The following is a 17,974-nucleotide window of genomic DNA, read 5'->3' as shown; positions in this document are numbered from 1 at the left end:
ACACATTTGTTTTGAAGTTGAATGACATGGGACACTTAAGTAGTCTATTCAACTCTATCGGCTACATACACGTAGTGTACAAAACATTAAGAACACCTGCTCGCTCTTTCCATGACAGACTGACCAGGCGAATCCAGGTGAAAGCTATTGTCCCTTATTGACGTCACTTGTTAAATCCACTTCAATCAGTGTAGATGAAGGTGAGGAGACAGGTTAAAGGATTTTTAAGCCTTGAGATTATTGAGACATGGATGGTGTATGTGTGCTACTCAGAAGGTGAATGGGCAAGACAAAATATTTAAGTGCTTTTGAATGGAGTATGGTAGTAGGTGCCAGGTGCACCGGTTTGAGTGTGTCAAGAACTGCAACGCTGCTGGGTTCACGCTCAACAGTTTACCGTGTGTATCAACAATGGTCCACCACCCAAAGGACACCCAGCCAACTAGATACAAGGGTGGGAAGGAGAGGCGGGAGATAGAGACAAATCCTGGCAAAATAAATTTTTTACAAGAGACAATTTTATATTTTTCAATCAAGTGCTTGTCCAAAATAATTAGATTTTGCTAACCAATGTCTGACTGCAGTCTGGAATCGTCAAGTCAGGGCTTTTGTTTGATGAGGAACTTCAAAGTACTGTAGTTGATTCCAGGAATTATCCAACTAGGATTTCTGGAAAACCTGGGCATTTTGGAAAAGTTACTGGAATTTTCCAACCCTAACTAGACGGTAAACAAAAACATAAGAAAGGTCAAGGGTTGCACCTGTATCAATCACTGACAGTCACTAGTAACTACAGGAGACAGTTTGAAAGGCTTGAAATTAGTACAGATTGCGAGACACCCAAAACCTTGGAGCATGAGGAACATCTGTAGTAGCAATGAGGGATTAATAATGATGATTTCATCTAAATCTGCTTTTACAGACCAGTAACTTTAGAAACAGAATTATTCTAAACATGGATTGGAAATGTATTTTATTAGGGGCTTACGCTGACAAAATTCCCATAGATGCCAAAGATGTTAATCATCATTCTGCAGTTGCTTGAAAAATGTAATATTGGTTGAGGAAAGCTGACAAGAGAACTCTTATTTCAGTTGTTAACATCATGTCACACCCTGACCTTATTTCCTTTTTATGTCTCTATTTTGGTTTGGTCGGAGTTGGGGTGGGCATTCTATGTTGTGTTTCTATGTTTTCTATGTGTTTGGCCTGGTATGGTTCCCAATCAGAGGCAGCTGTCTTTCGTTGTCTCTGATTGAGAACCATACTTAGGTAGCCTGTTCCCACCTGTGTTTGTGGGTAGTTGTTTCCTGTTGTGTCACCTTTCAGGACTGTTTCAATTGTCGTTGTTTCACTTGGTTATTTTGTATTTCGTGTTCAGTTATATTACATTAAAATGGACACCTCCCACGCTGCGGCAGCTAAATTTATATAGGGGAAACACTGATAAGAGACTTTCAGCAAGTAAGCAGTAAGTACTGAATAGCTTACCAATGATTTTATTTTCACAAATCACCTATTCTAACTCATAAAACATGACCAAAAAGAAGTTCAGTGGTCATCAACGTGAATCCTACCTGGTAGTGGGCAGGACTTACCTGGTCACTGTCATAGAGCATCTGGAGTGGACTCCTCCATGACTTCCCCTGGCCGCTGCTCCTCCCACTACCCTGTGCTGAGGCTGAGAAAACGCAGATGGGTACACACGTCAAGGTCAACACAGACAAATTACCTACAGTACACACTCAAGACCATCGGAGTCTGTATCTCTCCTGCATTCTGATTTGGTATATACAGTCCATGGAATGCCATTGTGGCAACCCATGAGATATGGCAGGTTAATACTGATTATCCCATCTAAATGCAAATGTCATGTCAATTTTATGTTGACCCAAATGCTTGATAAGCGAGCTAAATTACAACTTTCTAAGGGGGATCATCATTAACCATGTTAAATGTAAAGGTATGAATGCAACAACAACCTGACACTTTCATACATCCTAATAACAAAGAAGTCACAAGACAAGTACCATTGAGAATCTCAGGTAAACCAGAGGAGAAACTCGCCAATGGGTCATTTATTACATATTATAAACTGGGTGGTTCGAGCCATGAATGGTGATTGGCTGACAGCCGTGGTATATCAGACCGTATACCTAGGGTATGACAAAACATTTCATTTTACTGCTATAATTACGTTGGTAACCAGTTTATAATAGCAATAAGGCACCTCAGGGGTTTGTGGTATATGGCCAATATACCATGGCTAAGCTCTGTATCCAGGCACTCCGCATTGTGTCGTGCCAAAGAACATCCCTTAGCCGTGGTATATTGGCCATATACCACACCTCCTCGGGCCGTATTGCTCAACTGTACACACCTGAGGGTCATTAAACACCAACACACAGGTGCACACCCAAAACGACATCTTATACAACACTACAGGTTGTCATAGAAACACACAAAAGAGAAAGAGAAGAAACCAGGCCTCAAAAAAAGACTGTGCATCCATTCAGACTACTAATGTACCTCTTACTGTAGCGCTCTGCTACACATACAACGCAGCAACACTGCAGAAAACAGCTCTCCTTTATGGAAGTAACTGAGGAGAGGCAAAAAAGGGAAAATCCCGAAACCACATGGGTACTGAGGCATAGCAATGAGAGAGAACCAAGGGGGCAGATGGAGTATAAACAGAGGTAGAAAACCTCTGTGACTACTTTATAGTTCCTTTAAATAACATGACATGGTGTTTAGATTGTTGTTGTCATTTCATATGCTGTTGCTCTTTTAGTTCCTTGGTAGTTGTGGGAGCGTAAGTTTTTGTTTTCCCATTGGTTCTGGGAACGGAGCCATGAGTTTCCTGACTAGTAAAACTGTATTTTTTTTTTTACGTTCTGAGAATGGAAGTGAAAATCTGGGACTTTTGTTTTTCGGTTGCTGGGAGGTTCTGAGAACATTATAATCGGGTTCCTTTAAAGTTTTCCTGGGAGGTTTTAATAACGTTCTGAGAATGAAAATTCAAGTTTTTTTGTGTGTTTTGAATATCTTAACTTTCACTGAATGTTTCAATAAGACTTTCAATAACACTGCTGACTTACAGTGCATTCTGCTGATAAGACTTTCAATAACACTGCTAGCTTACAGTGCATTCTGCTGATAAGACATTCAATAACACTGCTGACTTACAGTGCATTCTGCTGATAAGACTTCAATAACACTGCTAGCTTACAGTGCATTCTGCTGATAAGACATTCAATAACACTGCTGACTTACAGTGCATTCTGCTGATAAGACATTCAATAACACTGCTGACTTACAGTGCATTCTGCTGATAAGACTTTCAATAACACTGCTAGCTTACACTGCATTCTGCTGAAGTAATGAAGTACCTTATTTAACGTATTTCAAAATAATGTCATTTTGTCAAGTTTCTTAAATGTGCTGAGAATGTTACAAAGCTAAGCAATTATCTTGCACCATTCCCAGAACATTGTGGGAAGGTTATATGCAAAATAACCAAAGGACAACCATGCTCCCACCAAGCTCTAAGAAACATATGGTTCTCAGAACATTATCTGTTAGCTGGGAAGAGACAAAGAGTCACAGATATGGTCCCTTGGGGCAAGGGGAGGGGTAGGTGAGGGTGCAGACAGACAGGGCATGGCTGAGATCATGTTCTGCATTTTGGTACCATCAAGCATAACTTCAAAAACCCTAAATAAATGGCATTGAAGACCAAATGTGTTACCTATAACGGAATGTACAAGAATGGAGAATTCAGCTACTGACATGCTTATGATTTAAAATTAAATTAGATAGCAAGACTTCAGTAACTATACTGAACAAAATTATAAAATGCAAAATGTTTTTACTGAGTTACAGTTCATAGAAGGAAATCAGTCAATTTATATAAATTCATTAGGTCCAAATCTATGGATTTCACATGATTGGGCAGGGGCGCAGCTACAGTGCCTTGCGAAAGTATTCGGCCCCCTTGAACTGTGCGACCTTTTGCCACATTTCAGGCTTCAAACATAAAGATATAAAACTGTATTTTTTTGTGAAGAATCAACAACAAGTGGGACACAATCATGAAGTGGAACGACATTTATTGGATATTTGAAACTTTTTTAACATATCAAAAACAGAAAAATTGGGCGTGCAAAATTATTCAGCCCCCTTAAGTTAATACTTTGTAGCGCCACCTTTTGCTGCGATTACAGCTGTAAGTCACTTGGGGTATGTCTCTATCAGTTTTGCACATCGAGAGACTGACATTTTTTCCCATTCCTCCTTGCAAAACAGCTCGAGCTCAGTGAGGTTGGATGGAGAGCATTTGTGAACAGCAGTTTTCAGTTCTTTCCACAGATTCTCAATTGGATTCAGGTCTGGACTTTGACTTGGCCATTCTAACACCTGGATATGTTTATTTTTAAACCATTCCATTGTAGATTTTGCTTTATGTTTTGGATCATTGTCTTGTTGGAAGACAAATCTCCGTCCCAGTCTCAGGTCTTTTGCAGACTCCATCAGGTTTTCTTCCAGAATGGTCCTGTATTTGGCTCCATCCATCTTCCCATCAATTTTAACCATCTTCCCTGTCCCTGCTGAAGAAAAGCAGGCCCAAACCATGATGCTGCCACCACCATGTTTGACAGTGGGGATGAGCTGTGTTCAGGGTGATGAGCTGTGTTGCTTTTACGCCAAACATAACGTTTTGCATTGTTGCCAAAAAGTTCAATTTTGGTTTCATCTGACCAGAGCACCTTCTTCCACATGTTTGGTGTGTCTCCCAGGTGGCTTGTGGCAAACTTTAAACAACACTTTTTATGGATATCTTTAAGAAATGGCTTTCTTCTTGCCACTCTTCCATAAAGGCCAGATTTGTACAATATACGACTGATTGTTGTCCTATGGACAGAGTCTCCCACCTCAGCTGTAGATCTCTGCAGTTCATCCAGAGTGATCATGGGCCTCTTGGCTGCATCTCTGATCAGTCTTCTCCTTGTATGAGCTGAAAGTTTAGAGGGACGGCCAGGTCTTGGTAGATTTGCAGTGGTCTGATACTCCTTCCATTTCAATATTATCGCTTGCACAGTGCTCCTTGGGATGTTTAAAGCTTGGGAAATCTTTTTGTATCCAAATCCGGCTTTAAACTTCTTCACAACAGTATCTCGGACCTGCCTGGTGTGTTCCTTGTTCTTCATGATGCTCTCTGCGCTTTTAACGGACCTCTGAGACTATCACAGTGCAGGTGCATTTATACGGAGACTTGATTACACACAGGTGGATTGTATTTATCATCATTAGTCATTTAGGTCAACATTGGATCATTCAGAGATCCTCACTGAACTTCTGGAGAGAGTTTGCTGCACTGAAAGTAAAGGGGCTGAATAATTTTGCACGCCCAATTTTTCAGTTTTTGATTTGTTAAAAAAGTTTGAAATATCCAATAAATGTCGTTCCACTTCATGATTGTGTCCCACTTGTTGATTCTTCGCAAAAAAATACAGTTTTATATCTTTATGTTTGAAGCCTGAAATGTGGCAAAAGGTCGCAAAGTTCAAGGGGGCCGAATACTTTCGCAAGGCACTGTATGGGTCGGCCTTGGAGGGCATAGGGCCAGCCACTGGTAAGCCAGGCCCAGCCAATCAGAATGAGTCTTTCCCCACAAAAGGGCTTTATTAAATATCAAACCAAAGTTTATTTGTTACCTGCTCCGTATACAACAGGTGTAGACAGTGGTATTCTTACTTACAGGTTCTAACCAACAGTGCAATTTCTAAGTTAAAAAAGAGAAGTAAAGATAAGTAAAGAAATAAAAACAAAAATAAAAACAATAAAAAATAAGTAAAGAAATAAAAACAACAGTAAAAAAGACAGTGAAAAATAACAGTCGTGAGGCTACATACAGTAGAGAGGCTACATACAGGCACCGGTTAGTCGGAGGTAGTATGTACATGTAGGTATGGTTAAAGTGACTATGCATATATGATAAACAGAGAGTAGCAGTAGCGTAAAAGAGGGATTGGCGGGTGGTGGGTGGAGGGTGGAGGGACACAATGCAGATAGTCAAATCAAATCAAATTTATTTATATAGCCCTTCGTACATCAGCTGATATCTCAAAGTGCTGTACAGAAACCCAGCCTAAAACACCAAACAACAAGCAATGCAGGTGTAGAAGCACGGTGGCTAGGAAAAACTCCCTAGAAAGGCCAAAACCTAGGAAGAAACCTAGAGAGGAACCAGGCTATGTGGGGTGGCCAGTCCTCTTCTGGCTGTGCCGGGTGGAGATTATAACAGAACATGGCCAAGATGTTCAAATGTTCATAAATGACCAGCATGGTCGTATAATAATAAGGCAGAACAGTTGAAACTAGAGCAGCAGCACGGTCAGATGGACTGGGGACAGCAAGGAGTCATCATGTCAGGTAGTCCTGGGGCATGGTCCTAGGGCTCAGGTCCTCCGAGAGAGAGAAAGACAGAGAGAAGGAGAGAATTAGAGAACGCACACTTAGATTCACACAGGACACCGAATAGGACAGGAGAAGTACTCCAGATATAACAAACTGACCCTAGCCCCCGACACAAACTACTGCAGCATAAATACTGGAGGCTGAGACAGGAGGGGTCAGGAGACACTGTGGACCCATCCGAGGACACCCCCGGACAGGGCCAAACAGGAAGGATATAACCCCACCCACTTTGCCAAAGCACAGCCCCCACACCACTAGAGGGATATCTTCAACCACCAACTTACCATCCTGAGACAGGGCCGAGTATAGCCCACAAAGATCTCCGCCATGGCACAACCCAAGGGGGGGCGCCAACCCAGACAGGATGACCACATCAGTGAATCAACCCACTCAGGTGACGCACCCCTTCCAGGGACGGCATGAGAGAGCCCCAGTAAGCCAGTGACTCAGCCCCTGTAATAGGGTTAGAGGCAGAGAATCCCAGTGGAAAGAGGGGAACCGGCCAGGCAGAGACAGCAAGGGCGGTTCGTTGCTCCAGAGCCTTTCCGTTCACCTTCCCACTCCTGGGCCAGACTGCACTCAATCATATGACCCACTGAAGAGATGAGTCTTCAGTAAAGACTTAAAGGTTGAGACCGAGTTTGCGTCTCTGACATGGGTAGGCAGACCGTTCCATAAAAATGGAGCTCTATAGGAGAAAGCCCTGCCTCCAGCTGTTTGCTTAGAAATTCTAGGGACAATTAGGAGGCCTGCGTCTTGTGACCGTAGCGTACGTGTAGGTATGTACGGCAGGACCAAATCAGAGAGATAGGTAGGAGCAAGCCCATGTAATGCTTTGTAGGTTAGCAGTAAAACCTTGAAATCAGCCCTTGCTTTGACAGGAAGCCAGTGTAGAGAGGCTAGCACTGGAGTAATATGATCAAATTTTTGGGTTCTAGTCAGGATTCTAGCAGCCGTATTTAGCACCAACTGAAGTTTATTTAGTGCTTTATCCGGGTAGCCGGAAAGTAGAGCATTGCAGTAGTCTAACCTAGAAGTGACAAAAGCATGGATAAATTTTTCTGCATAATTTTTGGACAGAAAGTTTCTGATTTTTGCAATGTTACGTAGATGGAAAAAAGCTGTCCTTGAAATGGTCTTGATATGTTCTTCAAAAGAGAGATCAGGGTCCAGAGTAACGCCGAGGTCCTTCACCATTTTATTTGAGACGACTGTACAACCATTAAGATTATTTGTCAGATTCAACAGAAGATCTCTTTGTTTCTTGGGACCTAGAACAAGCATCTCTGTTTTGTCCGAGTTTAAAAGTAGAAGGTTTGCAGCCATCCACTTCCTTATGTCTGAAACACATGCTTCTAGCAAGGGTGATTTTGGGGCTTCACCATGTTTCATTGAAATGTACAGCTGTGTGTCATCCGCATAGCAGTGAAAGTTAACATTATGTTTTCGAATAACATCCCCAAGAGGTCAAATATATAGTGAAAACAATAGTGGTAGCCAATGTGCGGGGCACCGGTTGGTCGGGCTAATTGAGGTAGTATGTACATGAATGTATAGTTAAAGTGACTATGCATACATGATAAACAGGGGTTGGTGGGGGAACACAATGCAAAAAGTCTGGGTAGCCATTTGATTACCTGTTCAGGAGTTTTATGGCTTGGGGATACAAACTGTTGAGAAGCCTTTTGGTCCTAAACTTGGCACTCCGGTACTGCTTGCCATGCAGTAGTAGAGAGAACAGTATATGACTGGGGTGGCTGGGGTCTTTGACAATTTTTAGGGCCTTCCTCTGACACCGCATGATGTAGAGGCCCTGGAGGGCAGGCAGCTTAGCCCCAGTGATGTACTGGGCCGTATGCACTACCCTCTGTAGTGCCTTGCAGTTGCCGTACCAGACAGTGATGCAAACAGCCAGGATGCTCTCGATGTTGCAGCCGTAGAACCTGACCTCTTCCCTATAGGCTGTCTCATCGTTGTCGGTGATCAGGTCTACGACTGTTGTGTCGTCTGCAAACCTGGCCACGCAGTCGTGGGTGAAGAGGGAGTACAGGAGGGGACTGAGCACGCACCCTTGAGGGGTTCCAGTGTTGAGGATCAGCGTATCAGATGTGTTGCTACCTACCCTCACCACCTGGTGGCGGCCCGTCAGGAAGTCCAGGATCCAGTTTCAGAGGGAGGTGTTTAGTCCCAGGATCCTTAGCTTAGTGATGAGCTTTGAGAGTACTATGGTGTTGAATGCTGAGCACAGGGCAGTGTGGAGAAAGGGAAAGGGCAGTGTGGAGTGCAATAAAGATGGCATCATCTGTGGATCTATTGGGGTGTTGTGCAAATTGGAGTGGGTCTAGGGTTTCTGGGATAATGATGTTGATGTTAGTCTTTACCAGCCTTTCAAAGCACTTCATGGCTACGGACGTGAGTGCTACAGGTCTGTAGTCATTTAGGCAGGTTGCTTTAGTGTTCTTGGGCACAGGGACTATGGTGGTCTGCTTGAAGCATGTTGGAATTACAGACTCGATCAGGGACATGTTGAAAATGCCAGTGAAGACACCTGCCAGTTGGTCAGCACATGCCCGGAGCACACGTTCTGGTAATCTGTCTGGCCCCGCGGCCTTGTGTATGTTGACCTGTCTAAAGGTCTCACTCACGTCGGCTAAGGAGAGCGTGATCACACAGTCATCCGGAACAGCTGATGCTCTTATGCATGCCTCAGTGTTGCTTGCTTCGAAGCGAGCATAGAAGTGATTTAGCTCGTCTGGTAGGCTCGTGTCACTGGGCAGCTCGCAACTGTGCTTCCCTTTGTAATCTGTAATAGTTTGCAAGCCCTGCCACATAAGATGAGTGTCGGAGCCGGTGTAGCATGATTCAATCTTAGCCCTGTATTGTCGCTTTGCCTGTTTGATAGTTTGTCTGAGGGCATAGCGGGATTTCTTATAAGCGTCCGGGTTAGAGTCCCGCCACTTGAAAGTGGCAGCTCTACCATTTAGCTCAGTGCAAATGTTGCTTGTAATCCATGGTTTCTGGTTGGGGTATGTACGTACAGTCACTGTGGGGACGACATCCTCGATGCACTTATTGATAAAGCCAGTGACTGATGTGGTGCACTCCTCAATGCCATCGGAAGAATCCCGGAACATGTTCCAGTCTGTGCTAGCAAAATAGTCCTGTAGTTTAGCATCTGCTTCATCTGACCACTTTTTTAATAGACTGAGTCACTGGTGCTTCCTGCTTTAATTTTGGCTTGTAAGCGGTAATCAGAAGGATAGAATTATGTTCAGATTTACCAAATGGAGGGTGAGGGAGAGAGAGCTTTGTACGCATCTCTGTGTGTGGAGTAAATGTGATCTAGAATTGTTTTCCTTCTGGTTGCACATTTGTTGATGTTGATAGAAATTAGGTAGAACTGATTTAAGTTCCCTGCATTAAAGTCTCCGGCCACTAGGAGCGCCGCCTCTGGGTGAGCGGTTTCCTGTTTACTTATTTCCTTATACAGCTGACTGAGTGCTGTCTTAGTTCCAAGCATCCGTCTGTGGTGGTAAATAAACAGCCACGAAAAGTATAGCTGAAAACTCTCTTGGAAAACAGTGTGGTCTGCAGTTTATCATAAGATACTCTACTTCAGGGGAGCAAAATCTAGAGATTTCCTTCGATTTTGTGCTCCAGCTGTTGTTTACAAATATGCACAGACCGCCCCCCCCCCTCGTCTTACCGGAGTGTGCTGTTCTATCTTGCCGGTGCAGCGTATATCCCGCTAGCTGAATATCCATGTCATCATTCAGCCACGATTTCATTTGCACAAAATAGGATATACCACGTACCTCTTCGAATTTATTGTCCAATGATTGCACGTTGACGAGTAATATTGACAATAATGGCAGCTTTCCCACTCGCCTTCTGCAGATCCTTACGAGGCATAGCACAATTGGTTGGGTGCCCGTAAAACTGCTGCCACTTCTTCCGGTGCCATTTTATCCTTAAAAGACGGAAAAACACCAATGTTGGAGGCGGCTTATGGTAGATAAATGAACATTCAATTACCTGCCAACAGCTCGATTGGACATTCCTGCAGTCAGCATGCCAATTGCACGCTCCCTCAAAACAAACTTGACATATGTGGCATTGTGTTGTGCGACAACTGCACATTTTAGAGTGGCCTTTTATTGGGAACAATAAAAGGCCATTTTATTGTTCCCAGCACAAGGTGCACCTGTGTATTGATCATGCTGTTTAATCAGCTTCTGGATATACCACACTTGTTAGGTGGATGGATTATCTTGGCAAAGGAGACATGCTCACTAACGGGATGTAAACAATTTAGGATTTTGTGCAAATTAAACATTTCTGGGATTTTTTATTTCAGCTCATGAAAAATGGGACCAACACTTTACATGTTGCGTTTACTTAAATACTTAAATACTTTCAGAGGGAAGAAACTTCAATAACTAATCTTACTAGGTACTAGGTTCTGTCAGATCCAGACATATCCCAATTTACAAGATTTTTTTCTTTTCTTTTGGGCCATCCATATTACAAGGTCTTGTTGAAATGGACAGATTCCACCATTCTTCTGCGACTGGGCAAAACAGACTGATGTGTCACTAGCGCCACACACACACATGGTACAAGATCAAACAGAGAACAACATCTCCAACTCATTCACCCTACAGTACACACCAGTCTGGTGGAGATATTTAGACTGAAGAGCCTGCTACTGATTGCACAAGGTCTTCCTACATACCCAACAGACCCAACCATGGTAGATTGGTCTAAAATGAAACGTTATCATACTAGTCTCTAGTGCTTGATTCAACCAGTATTGCATGTGTAGTCTACTCACATCATACCCGAGATCCATCAGCACAAGAGGACATCAACATTCAGAAAATATGTTTATATAGTCATCCCATATGTTCCTATATGTTCGGCTCATTTGGCAAAAGCAAGATGGTTAATGTTTATGTTAAGTTTGAGGGGTATTGCAAACAGCAGAAGCACATACTGTAACCAGACAATGAAATCTAGCAGTACGAAGGACATATGGTGTGGTCTATATCCTTTTATAAACTGGGTTGTTCAATCCCTGAGTGCTGATTGGCTGACAGCCCTGGTATATCAGACAATATACCACAGGTATGACAGGTATTTTTACAGGTATTTTTACTCTTCTAATTATGTTGGTAACCAGTTTATAATGGCAATAAGGCACCTCAGGGGTTTGTGATATATGACCAATATACCTCGGCTAAGGGCTGTGTCCAGGCAATCCGCGTTGCGTCATGCATATGAACAGCCCTTAACCATGGTATATTGGCCATATAGCACAACTCCTCGGGCCTTATTGCTTAAGCATAGGCTTCACAATTGAAAATTCCAAAATTATTCTTAGAGCAGCAAAGTCAAATCATTCTCAGCTCGTTACACAAGCTTTCAGTTGCTTTTAATATCTCCTCCCCTGCTTTAATGACCTGCACTGTTCCTGTCAATATGACTTGTACTAACTCGGTCCTGTTAAGACTTTAAAAGCAGTCAGTCTCAAGTTCAAAGGCAAAGAGTTTAAATAGGAACGCTATACAGAGGCGCTTCTCAAACCTGCCATGTTTCAACTCTAGAGTAAAGCTATACGGAGGCACTTATGCCTTGTTGACAGTGCAGGCCTTAATGCTCAAATCAGTTTAGTTTTTTAAATCAGTTTTGGAATACTCACTGTCCAAACAGCAAGTTAGTCACTTCTAAGGCTAGTTGCCATAGTAACCATGGGTGTGGCGCAATGGGGTAGGCTGATTGGTGGTGGTGCTACTGTTTATGATCCCTCAAAAGTAATGTCGCAAGCTATGGTGACAACAACACCTGTCATGGATGCAGTGGTGTAAAGTACTTAAGTAAAAATACTTTAAAGTACTACCTTAGTAGGCTTTTGGGGTATCTGTAAATAACTATTTATATTTGAAAACTTTTACTTCACTACATTCCTAAAGGAAATGAAGTACTTTTGACTCCATAACATTTTCCTGAAACAAAAAATACTTGTCACATTTTGAATGATTAGCAGGACAGGAAATTGTCTAATTCACACTTATCAATAGAACATCCACGGTCATCCCTACTGCCTCTGATCTGGCGGACTTACTAAACACACGTGCTTCAATTGTAAATTATGTCTGAGGAAACCCCTTGCTATCGGCAGGTAGCCTGGCGGGGGCAGCAGGTAGCCTGGCAGGGGCAGCAGGTAGCCTGGTGGAGGCAGCAGGTAGCCTAGAGGGAGGAAAGTGACACCTAACTGCTGTGTGGATTAAGTTAAACACACACAGAAGAGGAAGGGCTGGGTGCATCAATAATTCATATAGATGTTTTTTTGTCACATACACCGGATAGGTGCAGTGAAATGTGTTGTTTTACAGGGTATGCCATAGTAGTACAGTGCCCCTGGAACAAATTAATATGTGAAATTAAATTTAGCTTAAAAAAGAGCTAAGGACAATGTTAGTCTTGTTAGCATTCATGCTATCGCATCAAATGGCCCGGCTCTGATAGCTACCATAATCTTGCCCGAGCCCAATCCAATCCAATCAACCATTCAAATGCCATCACAATATTTACAACACAGTTGAACTCCAAGCTCTTTAAATACCCATAAGGTTAAGTATCATTATATCCAATTGGATGATGCTGCTGTGACATGAAAACAGACAATGCCTTAAAACAGTTCTCTTTTCAATGGGAATTTAGTCATATTTTACAATGTAAAACTGTCACAATCAATTGAGCTATTTGCCTTCTGAAAACTGCAGACAACTCCTTTGGACTATCCCTGGTAAATGCTAAACATACTATAACAGTTAGTTCAAAACTGATTTGAGTTATTAGAGGGTAACATCCAGCAGACCAGGGTTTAAACCCACAACCCTTGCAGTTATGCACACACACTCCACCTTTTGGCAGAGACCAAATTAAAGGTTACAATAGCACTGCCAATGATAGACTTTAGTTTAGTAAAAAATTACAAATATGGCTTGGCATGTCGAAATGTTGTATAATGACCCTTCCGGTGTAAAAAACATGGAAATAAAAAAATAGACATTTAAAGTGAGAAGTAGGCATTGGTTTAATGCTAAAAACCAAAAGAAATTCACAAGCACCAAAATGCCTACTCCACCCATGCTCTAACAAGGTTTTCCAGCACACAGCTTTTACGTAGTACGGTAGTTATGTTGGTCTAGTGTACTTCAAATAATGTGTATGCAGGTTGCTTAGGATTCAGATCTTCTCAAACAGCCTAATTCAGAGAAATAATGGACTTTACAGTGTCCTATTAAAATAATGTATATACACTGAACAAAAATATAAACGCAACATGTAAAGTGTTGGTCCCATGTTTCATGAGCTGAAATAAAATATCCCAGAAATGTTCCATAAACACAAAAAGCTTATTTTATTAATAAAATAACATTTATTTAAAATGTTGTGCACAAATTTGTTTACATCCCTGTTAGTCAGCATTTCTCACTTGCCAAGATAATCTATCCACCTGACAGGTGTGGTATATCAAGAAGCTGATTAAACAGCATGATTATTACACAGGTGCACCTTGTGCCGGGGACAATAACGTTCAAATCTAAAATGTGCAGTTTTGTCACACAATATAATGACACATATGTCTCAAGTTGAGGGAACATTTGAGGGAGCGTGCAAATGGCATGCTGACTGCAGGAATGTCCATCAGAGCTGTTGGCAGAGAATTTAATGTTAATTTCACTACCATAAACTGGCCTCACAACTGCACACCACGTGTAACAACGCCAGCCCAGGACCTCCACATCAGACAGATGATGAAACTGTGGGTTTGGACAACCGAAGAATTTCTGCACAAACTGTCAGAAACTGTCTAATGGAAGCTCATCTGCGTGCTCGTCGTTCTCACCAGGGTCTTGAACTGATTGCAATTCGGTATCATAACTGACTTCAGTGGGCAAATGCTCACCTTCGATGGCCACTGGCATGCTGGAGAAGTGTGCTCTTCACGGATAAATCCCAGTTTCAACTGTACCGGGCAGTATGGCATCATGTGGGCGAGCGGTTTGCTGATGTCAACGTTGTGAACAGAGTGCTCCATGGTGGCGGTGGGGTTATGGTATCGGCAGGCATAAGCTATGGACAACGAACACAATGGCAATTTGAATGCATTGTTTAGGGTTACGTGACAGACACCGTGGTCTACAAGGCTGTTTAAGCCTTTTGTGGTAGTTCCACCATGTATAAATGTAACGTAATACTATTTGTAAGATCAATAGAGAGTATGGAGGGAAAATGTAGTGTGTGTGGCAAGGAAAATGGCAGACAGGCGATGTGTGTGTCTCTCCCTCTCCACACACGTGTGAGACTTGGCAAGTCTGAGTGCCAAGCCGCGTGTGAACAGTGAACCCACTGACACGCTCCATGCCACAGCAAGGCATGCATGAAATATATATACTGTAAACTGTAACCCACTGTACCTGGGGATAACCTGAGATATGCACCACCATGAGGGAGAGGGGAGAGTGTGAGAAGCAATAGATGGAACATATTAGATACATATTAAACCAAGTCTCTAGATTTGCCATCTGCTGTCCATCTGCATTCAACCCAACAGCTGCTAATTTGGAAAACTAGATCTGAATAACTGCATGCCAATTTTAACTTACTAATAGAAATTACATGTTATTTGTGTAGAGAAACAACTATTTCCACGTTTATAGGTTACGTTTATAGGTTACTTTCTCAACAGACATGGGTTTACTATTTGTTGGCTAATCACAAAAACATGTTGCCTCATTGTCCATGGAAGGGGATTTGTCACTTCAGCCTGGCCCTTGCTCAGGATTTGCGAAAGTGTGGGGCATTTTGTGGTGAAGTGTTACTGTACATATATTTTTTATTGTGTTTTCTAAACACATAAAAACCTCCTTATGGAAACTGCGGCTGTGAATCAAGGCAGCAGACATTTTAAATATGACCACTCCCAAACCTTTTGTTTTTTTCTAATTAAAATTAAAATGCCAGAAGTACAGGCAACATCAGTACTATTTTTAAATGTACTGTCAGTCTAAATAACCTGGCAGAAAGTGACTTTAGCTACTGTTCTCCAGGAACAAGCAGAGATGACACATTGAACCAATAAGTGCTCTTAGTACCTTACCTTCCTGTTATTATCATTCAACAAACATGGAAAATTACACACAAAAAAATATTCGAATCACCGTTTGTAGCTATTCCTCTGATGCATAAGCTAATTACAGAGTAGGTACACATTAGAGCCTAGCACTTACAACTGTTCATATGTCGTTTCATTGGCAAGCATTGCAAGCCGAACTGCTGAAGATCTAAGTCACGGACTATCACTCAGAATAAGATCATCTACTAGCTAAGTGAGAAAAATGTAAACAGTGAAAGCCAAGTAGACACCCGTCTACCCTACAAAGGGGTTTATAGCACTCCCCCTAAACCTATTTAATGCCAGCTGTTAAGTGCTATTGGTTTCCTTTTGACTAGGCCCCATGCTGATTCCCTCTTTCCCTCTCTGGTACATTAGCAATGGCTTAGAAGATGCAGAATATAGAAAGGCCAATCTTGCGTTACTCCTGTCCCTGCCATGAACACTGCTCTGTGTGGAAGTCCCTCGGGAAGCAGGGGCCCCCCTCCCCCTCCACAGGCTCTCCAGGTCTGCCAAAGAGAGTGCGCTTTAGTGAGAGACACACTGTGCTGTGTGGAGGCCGATCCCTGCTGTTGCCGCAATGTGTGTGAAGGGTGTTCGTGCGTTTGCACGGGCGCGTGTGTGGTATCTGTTTAACAAGAGTGAGAGTCTTAAAACAGAGTGTTAGCAGATGTGGTACAGGTATCTTCTTGGTCTTGGTCCTAGAGACACACTGTGTGGATTACAGAACATGTGTGGGCTGTTTTCCTATAAGAAAATTTGCTGGGGTAAAAAGAGTAGCAAAACTGCTAGACAGCAAGAGGCCCAAAAAGCAAATCCGGTCATGATGTTCCACAAGGAGGGTCTTCCAGGAGGTGATTGGGTCATCACCAAGGTTTAAGTCTTTAATTCATGGATTGATTGCCCGCCAGGCTGTCCTGGGAACACCGTGTGTGCTATGCCTGTCATGTGCTGATCAGGAGTCAAGTGTTTTGCCAAGTGAGGAGAACAAGGCTCTTAACCTCTTAAAATGTATCTAAATGTAATCGAAAATATAACGTAATTGAAAATATCCCCAAAAGTAATTATTCATCATGAGAGGTCTATAAACAATAACTAGTAATGCTACATACTCCAAGAAAGGTTAAAATCTCAACTTTCTGGAATTTAAAAAAATGTATTGCTGAGATGTAGCCACTTTTGAGGACACAAGCTCAAGTACACAGTACAAATATGATAAAATTTATGAAAATAACATTTTATGATGTATTGCCTATTTAACAAAGCTGTAAAAATCAGGCTTGAAATGACAATTTTTCTAAATACAACATAATCAATTTATAAATGACTAACTATACAATTTCACCTTCCATATAACTGTAAAATACATATTTGTATATTTAGTGTTAGAGAAAATCTGCATATTTTCTAAAGGTCTCTTAATCAAAACGTCTGCCCCCACTGCTGTGAATGTCACACAGAGCTTTAGCTTAGCTTCCTGAACTCATTAGAAACATGCCTTTCATCTCATTCTAACCTTGTCCATCTATGCCAAATTTATGAATTATTTTAGATGAATGGCTATAAATCGATCTCTGAATGTGCTGCCGCGACAAAACCACTTTCTCCTGTTGCGTTACGATGTAAGGATTCCAGGCATATGCGTTGTTGGTGGCTGTAACGTAAGGTCCAGCCAGGGGTTGAAGGATAGTTGGAAGAGTGAATGAAATGGTAGGAGGGACATCCCAGCTTCAAGTGGTGTCAGATTTCCCATCCTGCTTCACAAGGGCAGAAGAGACATACTCCTGTGACCATGAGAATCTATGGTGTCCACATATCGATTTATACTGTAAGTGAAAATGTCAGTCAGAACCTGTACCAGAACCACGCAGGTCCCCAAAACAGGAAATTTACATCTAATTAACGCACTCAGCAATTTCCCAGATCAAGGTTAAGTCAGCATAGGCAGATAAGGTGACCACAGATCTTGGAACATTTTTAACACCAAAACTAACATTTGGATGACAGTGCAAGACCGAAAATAAAAAGCTTACGAAGCACATACAAATTATGCAAGACAAAAATCTGTAGAGAATTCCTTTTGGCATTCCCAGCAGTCCTCTGTGTGTGAGAAGATAATCAAATCCTACGTGGGGTTTGTGCCTTGGTGAGAGCAGCTGGAAGTAATGGAGGCCAATTATGAACCAAGCCTAGAGTGAGCGAAGAAATACGTCTTCCGGAATCACAAAATAATCTAATCCTGGAGTGCTTGGTCATCATGAATATGCAGCTGGCAGGGGGAAAAGAACAGCGGGGCCTAATCGAGCTGTC

The 17,974-nt window shown here is 42.3% G+C and overlaps 1 protein-coding gene across 1 annotated transcript in view; it reads right to left on the bottom strand.

Annotated features, from left to right (window-relative positions):
- Nucleotides 1-17,974, bottom strand: part of LOC109890296 (carbohydrate sulfotransferase 11-like) — a 38,438-nt gene that overhangs the window by 14,014 nt on the left and 6,450 nt on the right. The window contains exon 2 of the mRNA XM_020482276.2: nucleotides 1,599-1,681. Within this exon, the coding sequence (XP_020337865.1) occupies nucleotides 1,599-1,681 (83 nt within the window). The remainder of the gene's footprint in view (nucleotides 1-1,598; nucleotides 1,682-17,974) is intronic.

This window comes from Oncorhynchus kisutch, linkage group LG5, assembly GCF_002021735.2.
Source record: "Oncorhynchus kisutch isolate 150728-3 linkage group LG5, Okis_V2, whole genome shotgun sequence".
Lineage (NCBI taxonomy): Eukaryota > Metazoa > Chordata > Actinopteri > Salmoniformes > Salmonidae > Oncorhynchus > Oncorhynchus kisutch.
The sequence above is the reverse complement of the archived record's forward strand: the minus strand, read 5'-3'. Positions and strand labels throughout refer to the sequence as shown.